Genomic DNA, 18199 nt, shown 5'->3' on the forward strand with positions numbered 1-18199 from the left:
AAAATTATTTTCCTTGACTTCCAAAATTTGGGGCTACTAGCTAGTTGGTAGGAAGGAATTCTAGATCCATTTTTCTTCTAGATTTTTTTCAGACTCCATGTTTCAAAATCTAAATGGAAGGTAAGAAGGAAGCAAGGAGGGCATCACATACCAGAGAGACTTACACTCCAAAGTGAATCATTAGCACATTATGAGATAATACAGTATTATTCTCAGAGGCCTGCCATATAAAATTCCTTCTAATTTATTTTTTTAATGGTATGTGCCTGAAAGTTCTCTGTCTTTCATGGTCTTGGAAGCAAAATAAGAACCAGAGTAGCTTATGAGAGAGTTTTACTGCTTCAGCCCAGAAAAATGTTGCTTCTGTCCTAGACCGTTTGATCTGGTTCTTAGTGCCAACCTTCGTTCCTCTAGATCTGTTTATTGAATACTGGCTCTGTTGCAGAGATTTTGCTAGAATCTGAGAGATAAAATACTCAATGCCTTCAAAACACCTACAATCCAGACACTTAAATAAATGCAATAATATATGGTTAAGGTCTTGGATAGAGGACGGTCATAGAAACACATAGAACAGACATTTAATCGGTGCTAGGGAGAGGGAAGATGTCAAGGAATGCTTCCTGGAGGTGGCGACGTCTAAGCTGAGTTTTAAAGTGGGTGTAAGGGTAAAGGAACTGGAAATAGGTAAAACATACCTTAGAGAGCTGCATCTACAAAAACATGGAAGTCTAGAGAATCTTAGAACTTCAAGTGGGGTTCAATGTGCCTGGGACTTGGATTTCAGGCAGAGACCATAGGGCAAGTTGGAGAACCGGTAGGCAGGGTTAGATGAAGCAGAGACTTTTAATAACCATCAAGCAGGCCTGCCATCCAACTGCCATGAGCCATTTTCCCTTTTTGAATTTTATTTTTTTAATCTCTAGAGCAATACATGTTTATGGTAGGAAATGAAAAAAATATATAGATGGGTAAAATGAAGTGAATTATACCACCCACAATCCTGCCATAAAACAGGTTTTAACAAGTTATAAATCCCTCCAGATCAAAATGCTACTAAACTCTACTTGCTGTTTTATAACCTTTTTCTGTTCAGTTAGTATTTTAGAAATGTTTTTACATGTTAATAGATATTCTTTTGCATTATTCTGAATAATGGTATTTCTTTAGTTATACTATCATGTATTAAAACATTCATACGTTGTAAACATATTTGAATATTAGACATTTCAATTGTTTTCAATGTTTGGCTATTAAAAATAGTATTTAGATGAATGTTCTTGGCCATACAGTTAATAACTTCTCTGAGTCCTTGTCAATAACTTTATTAAATCCCAATCTTAAGACAACAAGCCTATAAGATTAACATACCAGGAATAATTAGAAAGCATTGCAAGACCATATGTAACCATCGCCCTATTAATCATCCTTAGTTGTTGCAACATCCTAAATAGTGACCTTCCCACACTCTGCCTCATAATATTTAATCTGTCAGATGTACCATCTGCAAAGGGAGTGAACTGGCTCATGAAGAGGTGGTGAAGCTGGTTCAATTCAGTTTAACAGACAGTGGGGGCCTCCGTGTGCCAGGGAGGGAGTGAGGGAACTCCACAGGGAGCTCAGTCTGGGGAGGGATGCCCCTCATTATCTGCAGTAAATGATATGAGAGAAGTATGTATGAGACTCTTGGTGCCCAGAAGAGGGGTATGCAGCACAGTATGGGGGGTCCATGGGGTTGCAGCGATTTCTTAGAGATGGTGCCATGCCTGGGATGACCACCAAGTTGGGATGCTGTAAAGAGTAATCAAATAAGATTCAACAGGGTTTTGGCATGAGGTGAGCAGTTAATCCAAATGATATCTGAAATGCTTTCTAATGCTGCAAATTTATTCCTCTGTAAAATAATCAACTACTTAAAAGACACTCTCACTTGCATTATGTCATTTAATCCTCACAGTGTCCCTATGGGACAATAGATGTCATTCCCACTTGTACAGAGCAGTAAGTGAGGCTCACACTGGTCATAGTTAGAGGAGCAGGGAATCTAAACCTAAGTCTCTTCTACTCCAAACCCCAAGTTTTATCAGTACATCACATCACTACTGTGGGCTGAATCCCTTAGCAGGGGTTGTTTCCTCCACCTGCAATTCCTTTTGATTTGTTCATCCTCTAGAGAGAGAAGGGATAGGCATTCATGGAGATCCTACTGTTGCAAACTCTGCATTAGGAGTTTTACATGAATTGTCTCATTCAATCCTCACAACAGTCCTGTGAGGCACAGGAAAGTTAGATTTACCTGCCCAAATTAAGGAATGTGGCCAACTCAAGAGTGACGAAGGCCAGGTGCGGTGGCTCATGCCTGTAATCTCAGCACTTTGGGAGGCTGAGGTGGGAGGCTGAGGATCGCTTGAGCCCAGGAGTTCAAGACTAGCCAGTATGGCACATGTATACATATGTAACTAACCTGCACATTGTGCACATGTACCCTAAAACTTAAAGTATAATAATAATAAAATAAAATAAAATAAAATAAAAAGACCAGCCAGGGCAACACAGCAAGATTTCATCTCTACTAAAAATAAAAAAGAAATTAGCCAGGTGCCTATAGTCCCAGTTACTTGGGAGGTTGAAGTGGGACGATTGCTTGAGCCTGGGAGGTAGAGGCTGCAGTGAGCCGTGATCACATCACTTCACTCCAGCCAGGGTGACAGAGTGAGACCCAGTCTTAAAACAAAACAAAAAAGAGTGATGGAGCAGGAACTTTATCTGCCATCAGAGACCATATATGTCTTTCTTTATGGCCCAGGTCATTTATCATGTCCTTGCTAAACCTCCTCCTCTGAGCCTTGTTAAAGTCCTCAAGGTTAGAAGAGTGGTCTATAATTATAAAAAATTCCATTGTATGACTTCAGCTACCTGCAAAACTGACCGAGATTAATACATTCTTTGTTTGCTTTCACGCTTGCACTCCCTGTTCAGCGCTTATTCTACAGAAAGGTGCCTGGTAGATTTAGGACATGACTGTTCATAGGCCTCAAATGGGATCAAATTAGGAAAGTCCCCTGGTTTTTGGTCTCAAGAGGTTAATTGCTGAGTACTAGCCTGGACTGCTCGATGGATTTTACGTTTAACTGTTGTGTTTATTTGTTTGTTTGTTTTTGTTTTGTGAGACGTATCTTTCTCTGTCACCTGGGCTGGAGGTCAATGGTGTGAACATGGCTCACTGAAGCCTCCATGTCCGGGGCTCAAGTGATCCTCCTGCCTCAACCTCCCTAGTAGCTGGGACTACAGACACACACCACCATACCCGGTTAAGTTTTTGATTTTTTGGTAGAAATGGGGTCTCACTATTTGCGCAGGCTAGTTGTGAACTCCTGGTATCAAGGGATTCTCCCAATGTGCTGGGATTTCGGCCTCCCAAAGTGCTGGGATTGCAGGCATGAACCATCATGCCCAGCCTCTGTTTAACTGTTAACATCATGAGGTTGCCTTTCAATGAGGAAGGGAGACCTGGGGAGGTGTGATGGGGAAGATGGAGAAGGGTAGGAGACATCATAAAACTAACAGAAATGTGGCATGATTAAGACCCTGGTTTCTTAGACCACATAAGCAAGTGCCACTATTCTTTTGATTAACATTTGATTCTCCATTTCCTTCTTAGCATACAGATAGCTGCTTCAGGTCATGAAAAAATACATTTAGTGAAATGAAACATAGTAGATATGTTCACCAAGAAACTAAAAAGAAAAGTTAGCCATAAACTATCTTATTCCATTGAAATGTTTGGCTGAACCCATAAGAATGTTGATGAGGCCATTCTTGGATGCCTGTACTGAAATGAACCACGAGAGGAATATTTAGGATATGTTGAAGAGGCTGTTTGGCTCAATGAACAAAGGAGTTTCTACAGGCCCAGGGAGTGGAATGAAAATTGGCATGATCATTTTGGAGAATATACGGAGTCAAACAGAGAATTCAAATGGAGTTTTCAAAGAGGATATGTTAGGGGAATAAAGGCTGATAAACAACACTTGTATTTGTAGGAAAATAGGGAGAGTAAATCAAGGAATTCAAAGGGAAAGAGAAACTCACTTTAAATAGGGAAGAAAAAACTCCTATAATTTTCACTCTTCTTTGTAAATAAAAAGGAAACAAATGAAAATAAGATATTAGAAGTCAGTAAGAATTTATGGGAGTATAAAGTTGGTTTTATGGATGCAAAGCCCTTTTCACTGCCGTACGAAACTCCTGGCTGCATGCTAACGATGGACAACTAATTTCCTTGCAGCTGTGTTTTGCTGTTTTTTGCTCTTGGCTTGGACCTAGCACCCTGGGTCTGTGGGAAACCAGAACTGTCCCAGAGTTCTGGAGGGTAGGCCAAAGTTAGATACTGGAGTGAGTTCTTTAATTTATTGTACTTCTTGGGAAGAATGAAGATTGCTTGTTAGAATTTTAGCTACGAGAGATGACTATGAAACAGTAAATTAATTCCAATGACCTGAGTCATTTTGAAAACTCCCAGTCTCAGGATAAAAAATATAATCCTATTTAGAAATTCCTGGTGTGATCACAGATGTAGCACTGGTTCTTTTCACGAAACCCTTAAATTAAAAAGTACATAATCCAAAGTCAATTAAATAGTAAGATATTATAATAAATTCTTTTATTTCATTAGCTTTTCAAAATGTGGATAACTACACACTCAGCCCAAGGAATTTACATTTTTCCACTGACTGCTAAAAACCAATGGAAATAACTCTAGTCCTGGTAGCACCTCACTGTGGGGTGACCTACCTTTGAAATAATGTATTGGTTCTAGCTGATTTTTATATTGTTAGTCATTAAGTTAGGCTTGATGAGAAACAGATATAATTTGAGTTAGGGATTCAAGTATTATATTGCATGTCTCCTCACAACTAGAGATAAATTTGCCATGGTTTTTCTCTTCATAGGCTCATGCCAAAGTCTGGCATCTCTACAATACTTCTTTCCGTCCCACTCAGGGAGGTCAGGTGTCCATTGCCCTAAGCTCTCACTGGATCAATCCTCGAAGAATGACTGACCACAGCATCAAAGAATGTCAAAAATCTCTGGACTTTGTACTAGGCTGGTTTGCCAAACCTGTATTTATTGATGGTGACTATCCCGAGAGCATGAAGAATAACCTTTCATCTATTCTGCCTGATTTTACTGAATCTGAGAAAAAGTTCATCAAAGGAACTGCTGACTTTTTTGCTCTTTCCTTTGGACCCACCTTGAGTTTCCAACTTTTGGACCCTCACATGAAATTCCGCCAACTGGAATCTCCCAACCTGAGGCAACTGCTTTCCTGGATTGACCTTGAATATAACCATCCTCAAATATTTATTGTGGAAAATGGCTGGTTTGTCTCAGGGACCACCAAGAGAGATGATGCCAAATATATGTATTACCTCAAAAAGTTCATCATGGAAACCTTAAAAGGTATGATTGTGGGTAAAGTTCTCATTTTCTGCCAAAATCGTCTGGAAAAAAAATCTCTAAGATTATCTAACATAAACTGTGTGAATTTATATTTTTAAATCCTAATGGAGACATTCATTTTGGCAATAGTAGAATGCATTCATGTAACACCTTTCTCATTTGGAGTCTTGAGGAACTTGAATTAATTTTTAAAAACCCATTTGTAGATGAGAAACTGGGTTATAATATTTGTAATTACTCAACTTTCAGTTATTAATCTACATTTTTAGATTAAATTGAACATAAATCCCAGGATATCTAGCTCTCTGCACATGTTTTTCAGTTCTTGTTATTTTGGTTGAATAAAACACTTTAAAGAAAAAGGAATGTCCATGTTTCCTAGAGAAAACAGTATAAACAGATCATGCTTTTAAAGCCTTCATTTATTTATTTGTTGCATTAGACACAAAGCTGGGTGTCTAGGATGGAAAGTGGTATAAGACATCTTTCCAGCCCTGTAGAACATCTATTATAAATAAGGAACTATCTTGTCAAGGTGCTCAGAAATCCAAAAAACATATTAGATAGGCCGATTTTGAGGGCATTTATTTGTAGAGTTATATAGGTTTGATTAGAGTCTTTTGTCAAGAAGAAAAATCATTGGCTTACCAAACAAGAAGCATTACACTTTATTTAAGTAGGAAACGCTCAGCTGCTCTTGAACCATGATGCAAGTGCCCAGTGAAGGGTCATGTTGCTCTTGTCCCCTCTTCCCTTTGCAGCCATCAAGCTGGATGGGGCGGATGTCATCGGGTACACCGCATGGTCCCTCATGGACGGTTTTGAGTGGCACAGAGGTTACAGCATCAGGCGTGGACTCTTCTATGTTGACTTTCTAAGCCAGGACAAGACGTTGTTGCCAAAGTCTTCAGCCTTGTTCTACCAAAAGCTGATAGAGAAAAATGGCTTCCCTCCTTTACCTGAAAATCAGCCCCTAGAAGGGACATTTCCCTGTGACTTTGCTTGGGGAGTTGTTGACAACTACATTCAAGTAAGTCAGCTGACAAAACCAATCAGCAGTCTCACCAAGCCCTATCACTAGTAAGTAGTGCTTCCTTCCTAGGCTGATTGTCATGGCACATTGTCCGTTCTTTGAGCCAAAAACAATTCCTTATGAGCACACTAAGGGTACAATTTGGAATGCTGCACACTTCTTTCCGAAACTCTTTCAATCATCATCTTGTTTAAGTTAGATCCAAAGAGAAATAAATTTAAAGCATATCAATATTTAAGATCCGATTAAGACAGTAAAAAGATAAAACACTCTCTTTTCATACTGTGGTTTTTGATCCTTTTTAAGGCAGTTGAGTTTTTTCATGAACAGGATCTAATGCAGAACTCCAAAGCCTCCGAGTTTCAGTGGTGCTGCTGAGACTGAGGCAGGAACATTAGGCAGAGTCCTCCAGAGGCACAACTGTGGGCTCCACAAATGTGCAGAAATACCCTAAGAAAGTAAACCCTAGATACAATGATTCACTGGTCAGGATGTCTTTTTTAGCAATAGTCATTGAAATGATATGAAATTTCTTCAGAATGATCAACCAATGTTTATTGAGCATCTTCTCAGTAGTAAGCCCTTAACATTCTTTTAGATTTCCCAAATTTTGAAGGGACTTGTTTTCCAGCATTTGACAAGGTACCCTAGTAAGCACTTATTGGATGTCTAGTGTGTCCGAAGCCTTGTGTTAGTTGCTCGGGTTGCTTGGTTAAGGGGAGTGCAGGTAAAGGGTACATGAGATGAGTAAGGGCAACCTTTGCTTTCAAAGGAGCAAAGGAGTGTGCTGAGCAAAAACAATGTATGCACAAATGATGCAATGGAGTGAAGCAGGCATGGTGGTAAGTGACAAGGGCGGGGCTGGGGGATTGCTACTGATAGAGTCCCAAGTGTGAAAATAGCCCTCAAGACAGAGACAGAGTTCAGTGTCCATAGACAAGCAGTTGGCTTTGACATGTTGGGTTATGGTAGCCAATTCATTGGTTCTGCAAATCACAGCTTGAAAGGAAACACTTGGAAGAATGTGAAATGGGTTGCTGTTTTCTTGTAAATATCCAATTGAAATCTTTTATTTATAAGGAAATAAATTAACACTATCCTTAATACATTTTTTGCTGGTTGGGATTATTCTTCTTTTTCAGACCATCCAGTTCATTTTACAGGCAGTCTCAGACTTAAACCCTCGCCTTCCATTTAAAAGATGACTGGCTCACGCCTGTAATCCCAGCACTTTGGGAGGCCGAGGCGGGCAGATCACGAGGTCAGGAAATCGAGACCATCCTGGCTAACACGGTGAAACCCCGTCTCTACTAAAAATACCAAAAAAAAAAAAAAAAAAAAAAAAAAAATTAGCCGGGCGTGGTAGTGGACGCCTGTAGTCCCAGCTACTCGGGAGGCTGGGGCAGGAGAATGGCGTGAACCTGGGAGGCGGAGCTTGCAGTGAGCCAAGATCGCGCCACTGCACTCCAGCCTCGGTGACAGAGCAAGACTCCGTCTCTTAAAAAAAAAAAAAAATGACTGGATGTGTCATCTTTTATGCCAGGATATGTGAGCCCAGGAGAAAGCCTTCTGAGCTCCCTCCTGCTCAGTGTGCAATTTTCTGCCCTGCTCCGACTCTCTCCTTCTCTCCCAGCCTCCTGCTATTTGAAATCTCCCTATCCTAATTTCCCTCCTCAGAGTGGATTCCACTGTGGGGTTCAGAGAGGATCTGAGGTGGGAGAAGTGAGGCTGGTGAGGAAGAAGGGGAGAAGGAGAAAGGGAAGAAGACCTCCGCAGCCCTCCTTCCTGCTCCTCTTTACTGGGGTTGGGGATAGATGGGATGGTCCCTGGTCCTTGTTCTATCTCTTGACCTTCTGCCTGCTCCCTGCTGAGCACGGATCTCTGAGAGCAGCCTGAGTCTGGCAGGTTCAGTCCTTTGTATGCGGCACAATCTCCCAGCCAGCATTGCTGTGCAGATCGTGGGAATGAATGCAGAACAAGACTGGGGGTGTCGGAGGGAGCCCTACTTCTCCTGCTCTGTTCCTCATCAGGGGGCTGTGTGCTGGCTTTGGGAATTGGTAAGTAGTGAGAAAGTCTTAAGGGTACATCCTATTTCCTTGAGGGAGAAGAGAAGACGCTGGTCAGAAGCAATAAGTATAGCAGTGAATAGCAAGGGAGATGGGAGATAATTCCTTTTCCTACTACACTCTAGAAGCTATTGTTTTAGAATCTGACCTAAGGTCAGCCACTAATTGGCCCCAGAGGTCTCTCTCTCAGACCACACGGTCCTTTTTTCTTCATCAGCTTGGGGACCCCACCCATTCTCCTGGCAGAGTCTCCTCCTGTGCAGAACCCAACAAACACAAAATTAAGTCACTCTCAAACCCACAGCAGATGAGAGCTTCTCTGGAAGCTCTCTGGTGGGGAAAGGCTGCAATTGCTATTTTGTTCTTCTGGTTTTCATCTCAGGCTTTGTGTTATATTGACAGTACCCTTCTCAAGCTAACTCCCTAACTGACATAGTCAAAATAAGTTCTTTGTATGTCAGTTCTGAGGTGTGTGTGTTTTCACTTACAAACAGTACTCTACAGCTTTAAGACATCATATTAAAGTCCTGAGAAGTGATTTTTAAACTACTGAACTTCATCTTTTCCCTCCTGGCTAGTATTTCAGACTTTCAGTGTTTGAGGCATGTATTTCACCTGAACAACTTGAAAAATAATATCCTAAGAAGCACACAACCTGACTTTAGGCTCATTCACGTGGATTATCACTTTACTTGGACCCACTTTCTCGGCTGAGAGGTTTGTTTTCCCATAACCACGGATGCTCATAGTTAATATAAATATTGAACTCACTATGTAGTGAGGACATAGAGCCTCTTTAACACTGGTCCCTGTTAGGAGAAAGTTTCTCCCATAACATACTAAATACATGTTTTAATAGCCATTCCTTCTGAAAGGTCCAACTTTACTGCTTTTTTTTTTAGTAAAATCTTAGTTAACAAATTAATGGAGGTTAGGTGGAATTTTGCCCCAAATGTCCTGTGTTTTCTTTTTTTTTGACAGAGTCTTGCTCTGTCACCCAGGCTGGAGTGCGGTGGCGCGATCCTGGCTCACTGCAATCTCCGCCTCCTAAGGTCACGCCATTCTCCTGCCTCAGCCTCCTGAGTAGCTGGGACTACAGGTGCCCGCCACCGCGCCTGGCTAATTTTTTGTATTATTAGTAGAGATGGGGTTTCACTGTGTTAGCCAGGATGGTCTCGATCTCCTGACCTCGGGCTCCACCCACCTCGGCCTCCCAAAGTGCTGGGATTACAGGCGTGAGCCACCATGCCCGGCCTGTCCTGTATTTTCAAGAAACATTTTTTTTCCTCCAGAAATGATACCCTAGTCTTTCATATTTGTTTTCAGATGGACTGAATAAAAGCTGTTGTTTTGGAACAATCACGGTAAAAAGAAGTTATGAATTTAGTCAACTCAGAGCTCTATAAAAATAATCCAAAAAATTCCTTCAAACTCTGAACACTTCAAAAGAGCGTGCAAATATTCTCTCCTTCAAAGCTAAGGAAACATGATTTGTGGGGTGCATCACAGTGGAAAAATACTTCTGACAGCATTCCCACAGCATTAGGGGAAGTGCATGTGTGGGTGTTCTGCAAGGGACAATTCTCCAGAAAAGGCAATTTCCCTTTGACATGCTGTTTTTAATGACTTTTCTTTATAAACACACTTACCTCTCCAGAGAAATAGCAGTGCATTTGCAACAGGCCCGTAAAATGCAACAAAACCTCTGCTATGGTTTCTGACCCCTGCTTTTATACAGAGCATCAGACCAAGGAACCTGTTCTAACAGGATTGTTTCAGAGGGGAACACAGGCTTAGGGTGCAGATCTCCCAGCTGGATTTTTCACTTTGCATTCCCTCCATAGCAGACACATGAAGGAATGATTTTGTGATTTTGATTTTATAATTTGCCCACTTTTCCTAAATACTTTTTTAAAATTTTTATTTGGGAGGATTTTATAGCATATGATTGAGAACTGTAATCATCATCACTGTTACAGAAGAATAATTTAGAAAAATTTTTTAACTATGTTAAAAATTCCACTATGGGTGGATGACAATATTGTTCTTTCCTTCCACATTCTACCTCCTTGGACTTTCTTTTCTTTTTCTTTTCTTTTTTTTTTTTTTTTTTTTTTTGGGATGAAGTCTCGCTTTGTCACTCAGGCTGGAGTGCAGTGCCATGATCCCAGCTCACTGCAACCTCTGCCTCCCGGGTTCAAGTGATTCTCTCACCTCAGCTTCCTGAGTAGCTGGAATTACAGGTGTGTACCACCACACCTGGCTACTTTTTGTATTTTTAGTAGAGATGGGGTTTCACCATGTTGGTCAGGCTGGTCTCGAACTCCTGATCTCATGATCTGCCTGCCTCGGCCCCACAAAGTGCTGGGATTACAGGCGTGAGCCACTGTACCCGGCCTCTCTCTCAGACTTTCTACCATCAGTCAGATAGAATTTGTTAAATTTTTTCACTGACCCTAAACCCAACAAAAGGCAAGAGTTTTGTTTATTTAGCACTTCTTCTGCCTATAGCAAACCTCAATTTAGAGCGTAATTTTAAACATAATTTAGTTATAAATATCTTTTCATTTTCTTACTTAACTCACTCAGTTTTTTAAATCTTTTTTTTGAGACAAGATCTTGTTCTGTCACTGAGGCTGATGTACAGTGATGTGATCATGACTTACTGCAGCCTTGACCTCCCAGGCTTAGGTGATCCTCACACCTCAACCTCCTGAGCAACTAGGACTACAGGCCCATGCCACCATGCCGGGCTAAGACGGGATTTTGACATGTTGCCCCAGCTGGTCTCCAACTCCTGGCCTCAAGTGATCCTCCTGCCTCGGCCTCTCAAAGTGCTGGGATTATAGGCATGAGCCACCGCACCTGGCCAACTCACTCACATTTTGTTTTTTCTTTTTTTCATCTAGTTTTTTTCTTTTTTTTTTTTAATTTGAAAGCCTCATGCCATTAGTGATTTCTTATATTAAAAGAAAAACACCCAAAGATACTCTGCTTACATAACACCGACCAGTAGTGTGCAAGACTCATTAGCATTTGTCATCTGAAGTGACCAAATCCAGACTTTTGGGGGTCACATTAAAGAAAGAGTTGAAGAGTTAGAACTATGGGTAAAGCGAGTGTGCATATCAGAAAGTGGAATATTGTCTTTCTCAGGAGCTGACAATTTATGAAAAATAGTTCACATTCTCAGCTAGAAAGGCTTCTATTTTTGCTCATATTCCTGGCTAGTTTTGCTGAAATAATTGCTTTGAATTACTTCCTCAGGACTGCCCAGGTGATGCTAATGTTTACTCTGCCCTTCACAGGTAGATACCACTCTGTCTCAGTTTACCGACCTGAATGTTTACCTGTGGGATGTCCACCACAGTAAAAGGCTTATTAAAGTGGATGGGGTTGTGACCAAGAAGAGGAAATCCTACTGTGTTGACTTTGCTGCCATCCAGCCCCAGATCGCTTTACTCCAGGAAATGCACGTTACGCATTTTCGCTTCTCCCTGGACTGGGCCCTGATTCTCCCTCTGGGTAACCAGTCCCAGGTGAACCACACCATCCTGCAGTACTATCGCTGCATGGCCAGTGAGCTTGTCCGCGTCAACATCACCCCGGTGGTGGCCCTGTGGCAGCCTATGGCCCCGAACCAAGGACTGCCGTGCCTCCTGGCCAGGCAGGGCGCCTGGGAGAACCCCTACACTGCCCTGGCCTTTGCAGAGTACGCCCGACTGTGCTTTCAAGAGCTCGGCCATCATGTCAAGCTTTGGATAACGATGAATGAGCCGTATACAAGGAACATGACATACAGTGCCGGCCACAATCTTCTGAAGGCCCATGCCCTGGCTTGGCATGTGTACAATGAAAAGTTTAGGCATGCTCAGAATGGGAAAATATCCATAGCCTTGCAGGCTGATTGGATAGAACCTGCCTGCCCTTTCTCCCAAAAGGACAAAGAGGTGGCCGAGAGAGTTTTGGAATTTGACATTGGCTGGCTGGCTGAGCCCATTTTCGGCTCTGGAGATTATCCATGGGTGATGAGGGACTGGCTGAACCAAAGAAACAATTTTCTTCTTCCTTATTTCACTGAAGATGAAAAAAAGCTAATCCAGGGTACCTTTGACTTTTTGGCTTTAAGCCATTATACCACCATCCTTGTAGACTCGGAAAAAGAAGATCCAGTAAAATACAATGATTACCTGGAAGTGCAAGAAATGACCGACATCACATGGCTCAACTCCCCCAGTCAGGTGGCGGTAGTGCCCTGGGGGTTGCGCAAAGTGCTGAACTGGCTGAAGTTCAAGTACGGAGACCTCCCCATGTATATAATATCTAACGGAATTGATGACGGGCTGCATGCTGAGGACGACCAGCTGAGGGTGTATTATATGCAGAATTACATAAACGAAGCTCTCAAAGGTAAGGAGCCCTAGCTGTGGCAATCTCCTGAGGGGTATGTCACCAGAGGGCATGACACTTGATTAAATCTCCAACATCAACACACACTGTCACCCTTGGAATGGAGAGCTATCCATTTTGTGCCTCACTGAAACAGTCCAAGAGATATCTAGCATTTTCCCAAGGATAAAGGAGTGTAGCTAAAAGTAGAAGACCAGAAATCCCTAGCCCCTACTCTGGATCTATGCAAGCATAGATTCTTGTCTTCCATCTTGGATGGCTCCACAGCAGTCTTAACTGTTTCATGTACATAAAGCAGTACATAAAGATTTAACCTTGCTGGGCATGGTGGCTCACACCTGTAATCCCAGCATTTTGGGAGGCCAAGGCGGGAGGATTGCTTGAGCCTAGAAGTTTGAGACCAGCCTGGGCAACATAGTGAGACCTTGTCTCTACTAAAAATCACAAAAATTAGCTGGGCACCGTGGCATACGCCTGCAGATTCAGCTACTTGGGAGGCGAGGCGGGAGGATTGCTTGAGCTTGGGAGGTCCAGCTGCAGTGAGTCATGATGACAGCACTGCACTCTGGCCTGGGTGACAGAGCAAGACACTATTTCCAAAAAAAAAAGCCAAGCATGATGGCTCATTCCTGTAATCCCAACACTTTGGGAGGCTGAGGCAGGTGGATCATCTGAGGTCAGGAGTTCAAGACCAGCCTGACCAACATGGTGAAACCCCGTCTCTACTAAAAATACAAAAATTAGCCAGGTGTAGTGGTGCACACCTGTAATCTCAGCTACTCAGGAGGCTGAGACAGAAGAATCACTTGAACTCGGGAGGTGGAGGCTGCAGTGAGCCAAGTTGCGCCATTGCACTCCAGCCTGGGTGACAGAGCAAGACTCCATCTCAAAAAAAAAAAAAAAAAAAAAGATTTAACCAAGTATATCATAGTAGATTGAATTATGTAAAACACCCAGTTACCAACCAGGTCCAGGTTTGTTCTCTCCGTGTAGTAAATCAATCACTGTGACACAGGTTTTGCAAAAGAGAAAAGATTTATTCGTAAGGGGACCAAGCGAGGGGGTGGGAGAATAACTTCCAATCCTGCCTTTCTGAAGACAACGCTTAGAAATATGTATGGGTTAGGGAATGGGTGGTCTAAGGCATGGTGAAGAGTGATTGGCAGGGGTGAAAATGAAGTAACAGGTTGGACACATGTACAGAAAATGGTGGTGTTAGCATGATCTGAGGGTAGAGTTTTGGGCCCTCTGACGTCAAAAGACCACCTCTCAGGCACTTGTGCAGGCCCAGTGGAAGGGTCAATGGTCTTAACTAGTTGGAACTGGACAGGAGCTGCCCCAAGTTCTTGGAAAAACAACTGAAGTGACCATTGCCATGGTAACCTATGAATGTCATCTATAAAGTAGTCAGTGAACGTTAAGTTTCAGCATACAGTGGGACAACCTTCAGCTTCATGGAAAAGGAAAAAAAAAACACATACACACACAAAAAGCAAGTGACCAAAAGCAAGCAGGACAGGTAGATCTGATCCAATTAACCCCTGGGTTTCAACCCTGCTAAATGCAGCTCAATATTTGTCTTGATAATTTGCCTATTTGGCTTTACATAAAATAAAGCCTTTTCTGATGAAATCTAATTGAGTCTGAAGTTGTATTAAATGGTATCGAAAACTTACCAGCAGGAAGGCTACGTAAAAGTGGCCAGGCGTAGTGACTCACGCCTGTAATCCCAGCACTTTGGGAGGCTGAGGCAGGTGGATCACAAGGTCAAGAAATCGAGACCATCCTGGCCAACATGGCGAAATCCTATCTCTACTAAAAGAAAAATACAAAAATTTGCCAGGTGTGGTGGTGCTCACCTATAGTCCCCAGCTACTCAGGAGGCTGAGGCAGGAGAATCTCTTGAACCTGGGAGGCGGAGGTTGCAGTGAGCCAAGATGGTGCCATTGCACTCCAGCCTGTGTGACAGAGCAAGACTCCGTCTCAAAAAAAAAAAAAAAAAAAAAAAAAAAAAGTGATGTGTGCAAAATACATAATAACTACTCTCCTATCCTTTTGTTTTTCCAGCCCACATACTGGATGGTATCAATCTTTGCGGATACTTTGCTTATTCGTTTAATGACCGCACAGCTCCGAGGTTTGGCCTCTATCGTTATGCTGCAGATCAGTTTGAGCCCAAGGCATCCATGAAACATTACAGGAAAATTATTGACAGCAATGGTTTCCCAGGCCCAGAAACTCTGGAAAGATTTTGTCCAGAAGAATTCACCATGTGTACTGAGTGCAGTTTTTTTCACACCCGAAAGTCTTTACTGGCTTTCATAGCTTTTCTATTTTTTGCTTTTATTATTTCTCTCTCCCTTATATTTTACTACTCAAAGAAAGGCAGAAGAAGTTACAAATAGTTCTGAACATTTTCCTATTCATTCATTTTGAAATAATTATGCAGACACATCAGCTGTTAACCATTTGCACCTCTAAGTGTTGTGAAACTGTAAATTTCATACATCTGACTTCTAGAAAATGTTTTTGTGGCTTATGACAGAGGTTTTGAAATGGGCATAGGTGATCATAAAATATTGAATAATGTGAATAGTGCCTGAATTTGTTCTCTTTTTGGGTAATTAAAAAACTGACAGGCACTATAATTTCTGTAATACATTAACAAAAGCATGAAAAATAGGAACCACACCAATGCAACATTTGTGCAGAAATTTGAATGACAAGATTAGGAATATTTTCATCTGCACCTAAATTTAACGTTTTTCTGGAAGTAATAATTGCAAGAGTTCGAACAGAAAGTTACGTACCAAGTAACCATTTCTCAGCTGCCATAATAATGCCTAGTAGCTTCCCCTCTGTCAAATCTAGTTTCCTATGAAAAAGAAGATGGCAGATACAGGAGAGACGACAGAGGGCCCTAGGCTGGAATGTTCCTTTCGAAAGCAATGCTTCTATCAAACACTAGTATTAATTTATGTATCTGGTTAATGACATACTTAGAGAGCAAATTATGGAAATGTATATTTTATATGAGTTTTGAGGTCCTGTCTAAACCCTGGGTCTCTGAGGGATCTGTCTCACTGGCACCTTGTTGAGGGCCTTGCACATAGGAAACTTTTGATAAGTATCTGCGGAAAAATAAACATGAGTCTTGTGATACTGGGCTCTTCAGGAAGCATAAAGCAATTGTGAAATACAGTATACCGCAGTGGCTCTAGGTGGAGGAAAGGAGGAAAAAGTGCTTATTATGTGCAACATTATGATTAATTTGATTATACACCATTTTTGAGCAGACCTTGGAATGAATGACAGGACCTTTCCCTAGAGAATAAGGATGAAATAATCACTCATTCTGTGAACAGTGACACTACTTTCTATTCTTTAGCTGTACTGTGATTTCTTTGAATTGATAGTTTTACAAATTCTTAATAGGTTCAAAAGCAATCTGGTCTGAATAACACTGGATTTGTTTCTGTGATCTCTGAGGTCTATTTTATGTTTTTGCTGCTACTTCTGTGGAAGTAGCTTTGAACTAGTTTTACTTTGAACTTTCACACTGAAACATGCTAGTGATATCTAGAACGGGCTAATTAGGTCTCATCCTTTAATGCCCCTTAAATAAGTCTTGCTGATTTTCAGACAGGGAAGTCTCTCTATTATACTGGAGTTGTTTCATAGATAAGTCAATATTGTATCAGGCAAGATAAACCAATGTCATAACAGGCATTACTAACCTCACTGACACAGGGGCATAGTGTATAATAATATACTGTACTATATAATGTATCATCTTTAGAGGTGGTATGATTTTTTCATGAAAGATAAGCTTTTGGTGATATTCATTTTAAACTGGACTTATTAAAATTGGATGCTAGAGAATCAAGTTTATTTTATGTATATATTTTTCTGATTATAAGAGTAATATATGTTCATTGTAAAAACTTTTAAAACACAGAAACTATATGCAAAGAAAAAATAAAAACTATCTATGATCTCGGAACCCAGAAATAGCTACTATTAACATTTCCTATGTATTTTATTTTACATAGTCAGATCATATTGTATATAGTTAGTATCTTTATTAATTTTTATTATGAAACTTTCCTTTGTCATTATTAGTCTTCAAAAGCATGATTTTTAATAGTTGTTGAGTATTCCACCACAGGAATGTATCACAACTTATTTAACCGTTCCCGTTTGTTAGACTAGTTTCTTATTAATTAATGTTGATGAATGTTGTTTAAAAATAATTTTGTTGCTACATTTACTTTAATTTCCTTGACTGTAAAGAGAAGTAATTCTGCTCCTTGATAAAGTATTATATTAATAATAAATCTGCCTGCAACTTTTTGCCTTCTTTCATAATCATATGAGTGGTTGCTAGCTAATTATTTTTTTAATTAAAAAAAACTTGAGTTGACTAAGCCACATAAGATGTGATGGGAGCAGTGGAGAAATGGGTGTGACTGCAAGAGGCCTGACCCATGCAGCTGGAAGATAGTAGGCGTGGGCGGTCGACCCAGGCTAGGCCATGTGTGGAGCAGAGAGAATTTCAGAGATGAGACAGCGAAATACACAAGAGCTGAAAAGGACAAAACAGAAGCCAAAGCAGCGAAGAGAAGCGACTTCTGAGAACCATCCAGCTACCTTCTAATGCCCGCCTCATGCTTACTGAGTCGGGTACAACTTCGCAGGTGGCTCGGGGTGAACGAGAGGAGGGAGGGCACCTCTAGGATCAGCCCTGGGACACTAGGCGGCGGCGCTGGAGGCGGGGACTTCCTGACCCCGTGGGGCGAAGTGCACTCATTTCTCCACCGCGTCTCAGAGCACCGCGTTCTTTCCACTCTAGTCTTCTCTGATGCTTTTCTCTCATGAATTCTGGTGTACATATAATACAGAAACCATTCTCCAGAATGCCTACACCTCTTCTTCCATTGTGGGCCAATTCTACAGGGGCGCTAAGTGGCCGACTTGTGGTTCCCCGGTGTGTCTGGGCTGTTTCCTACACACTTGTATTCGCCCTGCATTCGCAGCGTATTCCTTTGATCCCAGGTGGACTTTTATCCCCCGTTCATTTTGCCCTGGTTTGGAAGGACGGTTTTCCAGTTTCATTAGTGACACATCATTTTATCTTTGACTTCCACAGTCAATAATTAGAATCTGGCTGGGTCCTGTTGGCTCATGCCTGTAATCCCCATACTTTGGGAGGCCAAGGCAGGAGGAT

General features: G+C 41.5%; 1 protein-coding gene across 1 annotated transcript in view; it reads left to right on the forward strand.

Moving 5' to 3' along the window:
* Window positions 1-17343, forward strand: part of KL (klotho) — a 49996-nt gene extending 32653 nt beyond the window's left edge. The window contains exons 2-5 of the mRNA XM_054446992.2: window positions 4953-5463; window positions 6225-6493; window positions 11871-12972; window positions 15040-17343. Of these exons, the coding sequence (XP_054302967.2) occupies window positions 4953-5463; window positions 6225-6493; window positions 11871-12972; window positions 15040-15377 (2220 nt within the window). The 3' untranslated portion in view covers window positions 15378-17343. The remainder of the gene's footprint in view (window positions 1-4952; window positions 5464-6224; window positions 6494-11870; window positions 12973-15039) is intronic.
* The last annotated feature ends 856 nt before the right edge of the window (window positions 17344-18199 follow it).

The sequence above is a fragment of the Pongo pygmaeus genome, chromosome 14 (genome assembly GCF_028885625.2).
Source record: "Pongo pygmaeus isolate AG05252 chromosome 14, NHGRI_mPonPyg2-v2.0_pri, whole genome shotgun sequence".
Classification (NCBI taxonomy): domain Eukaryota; kingdom Metazoa; phylum Chordata; class Mammalia; order Primates; family Hominidae; genus Pongo; species Pongo pygmaeus.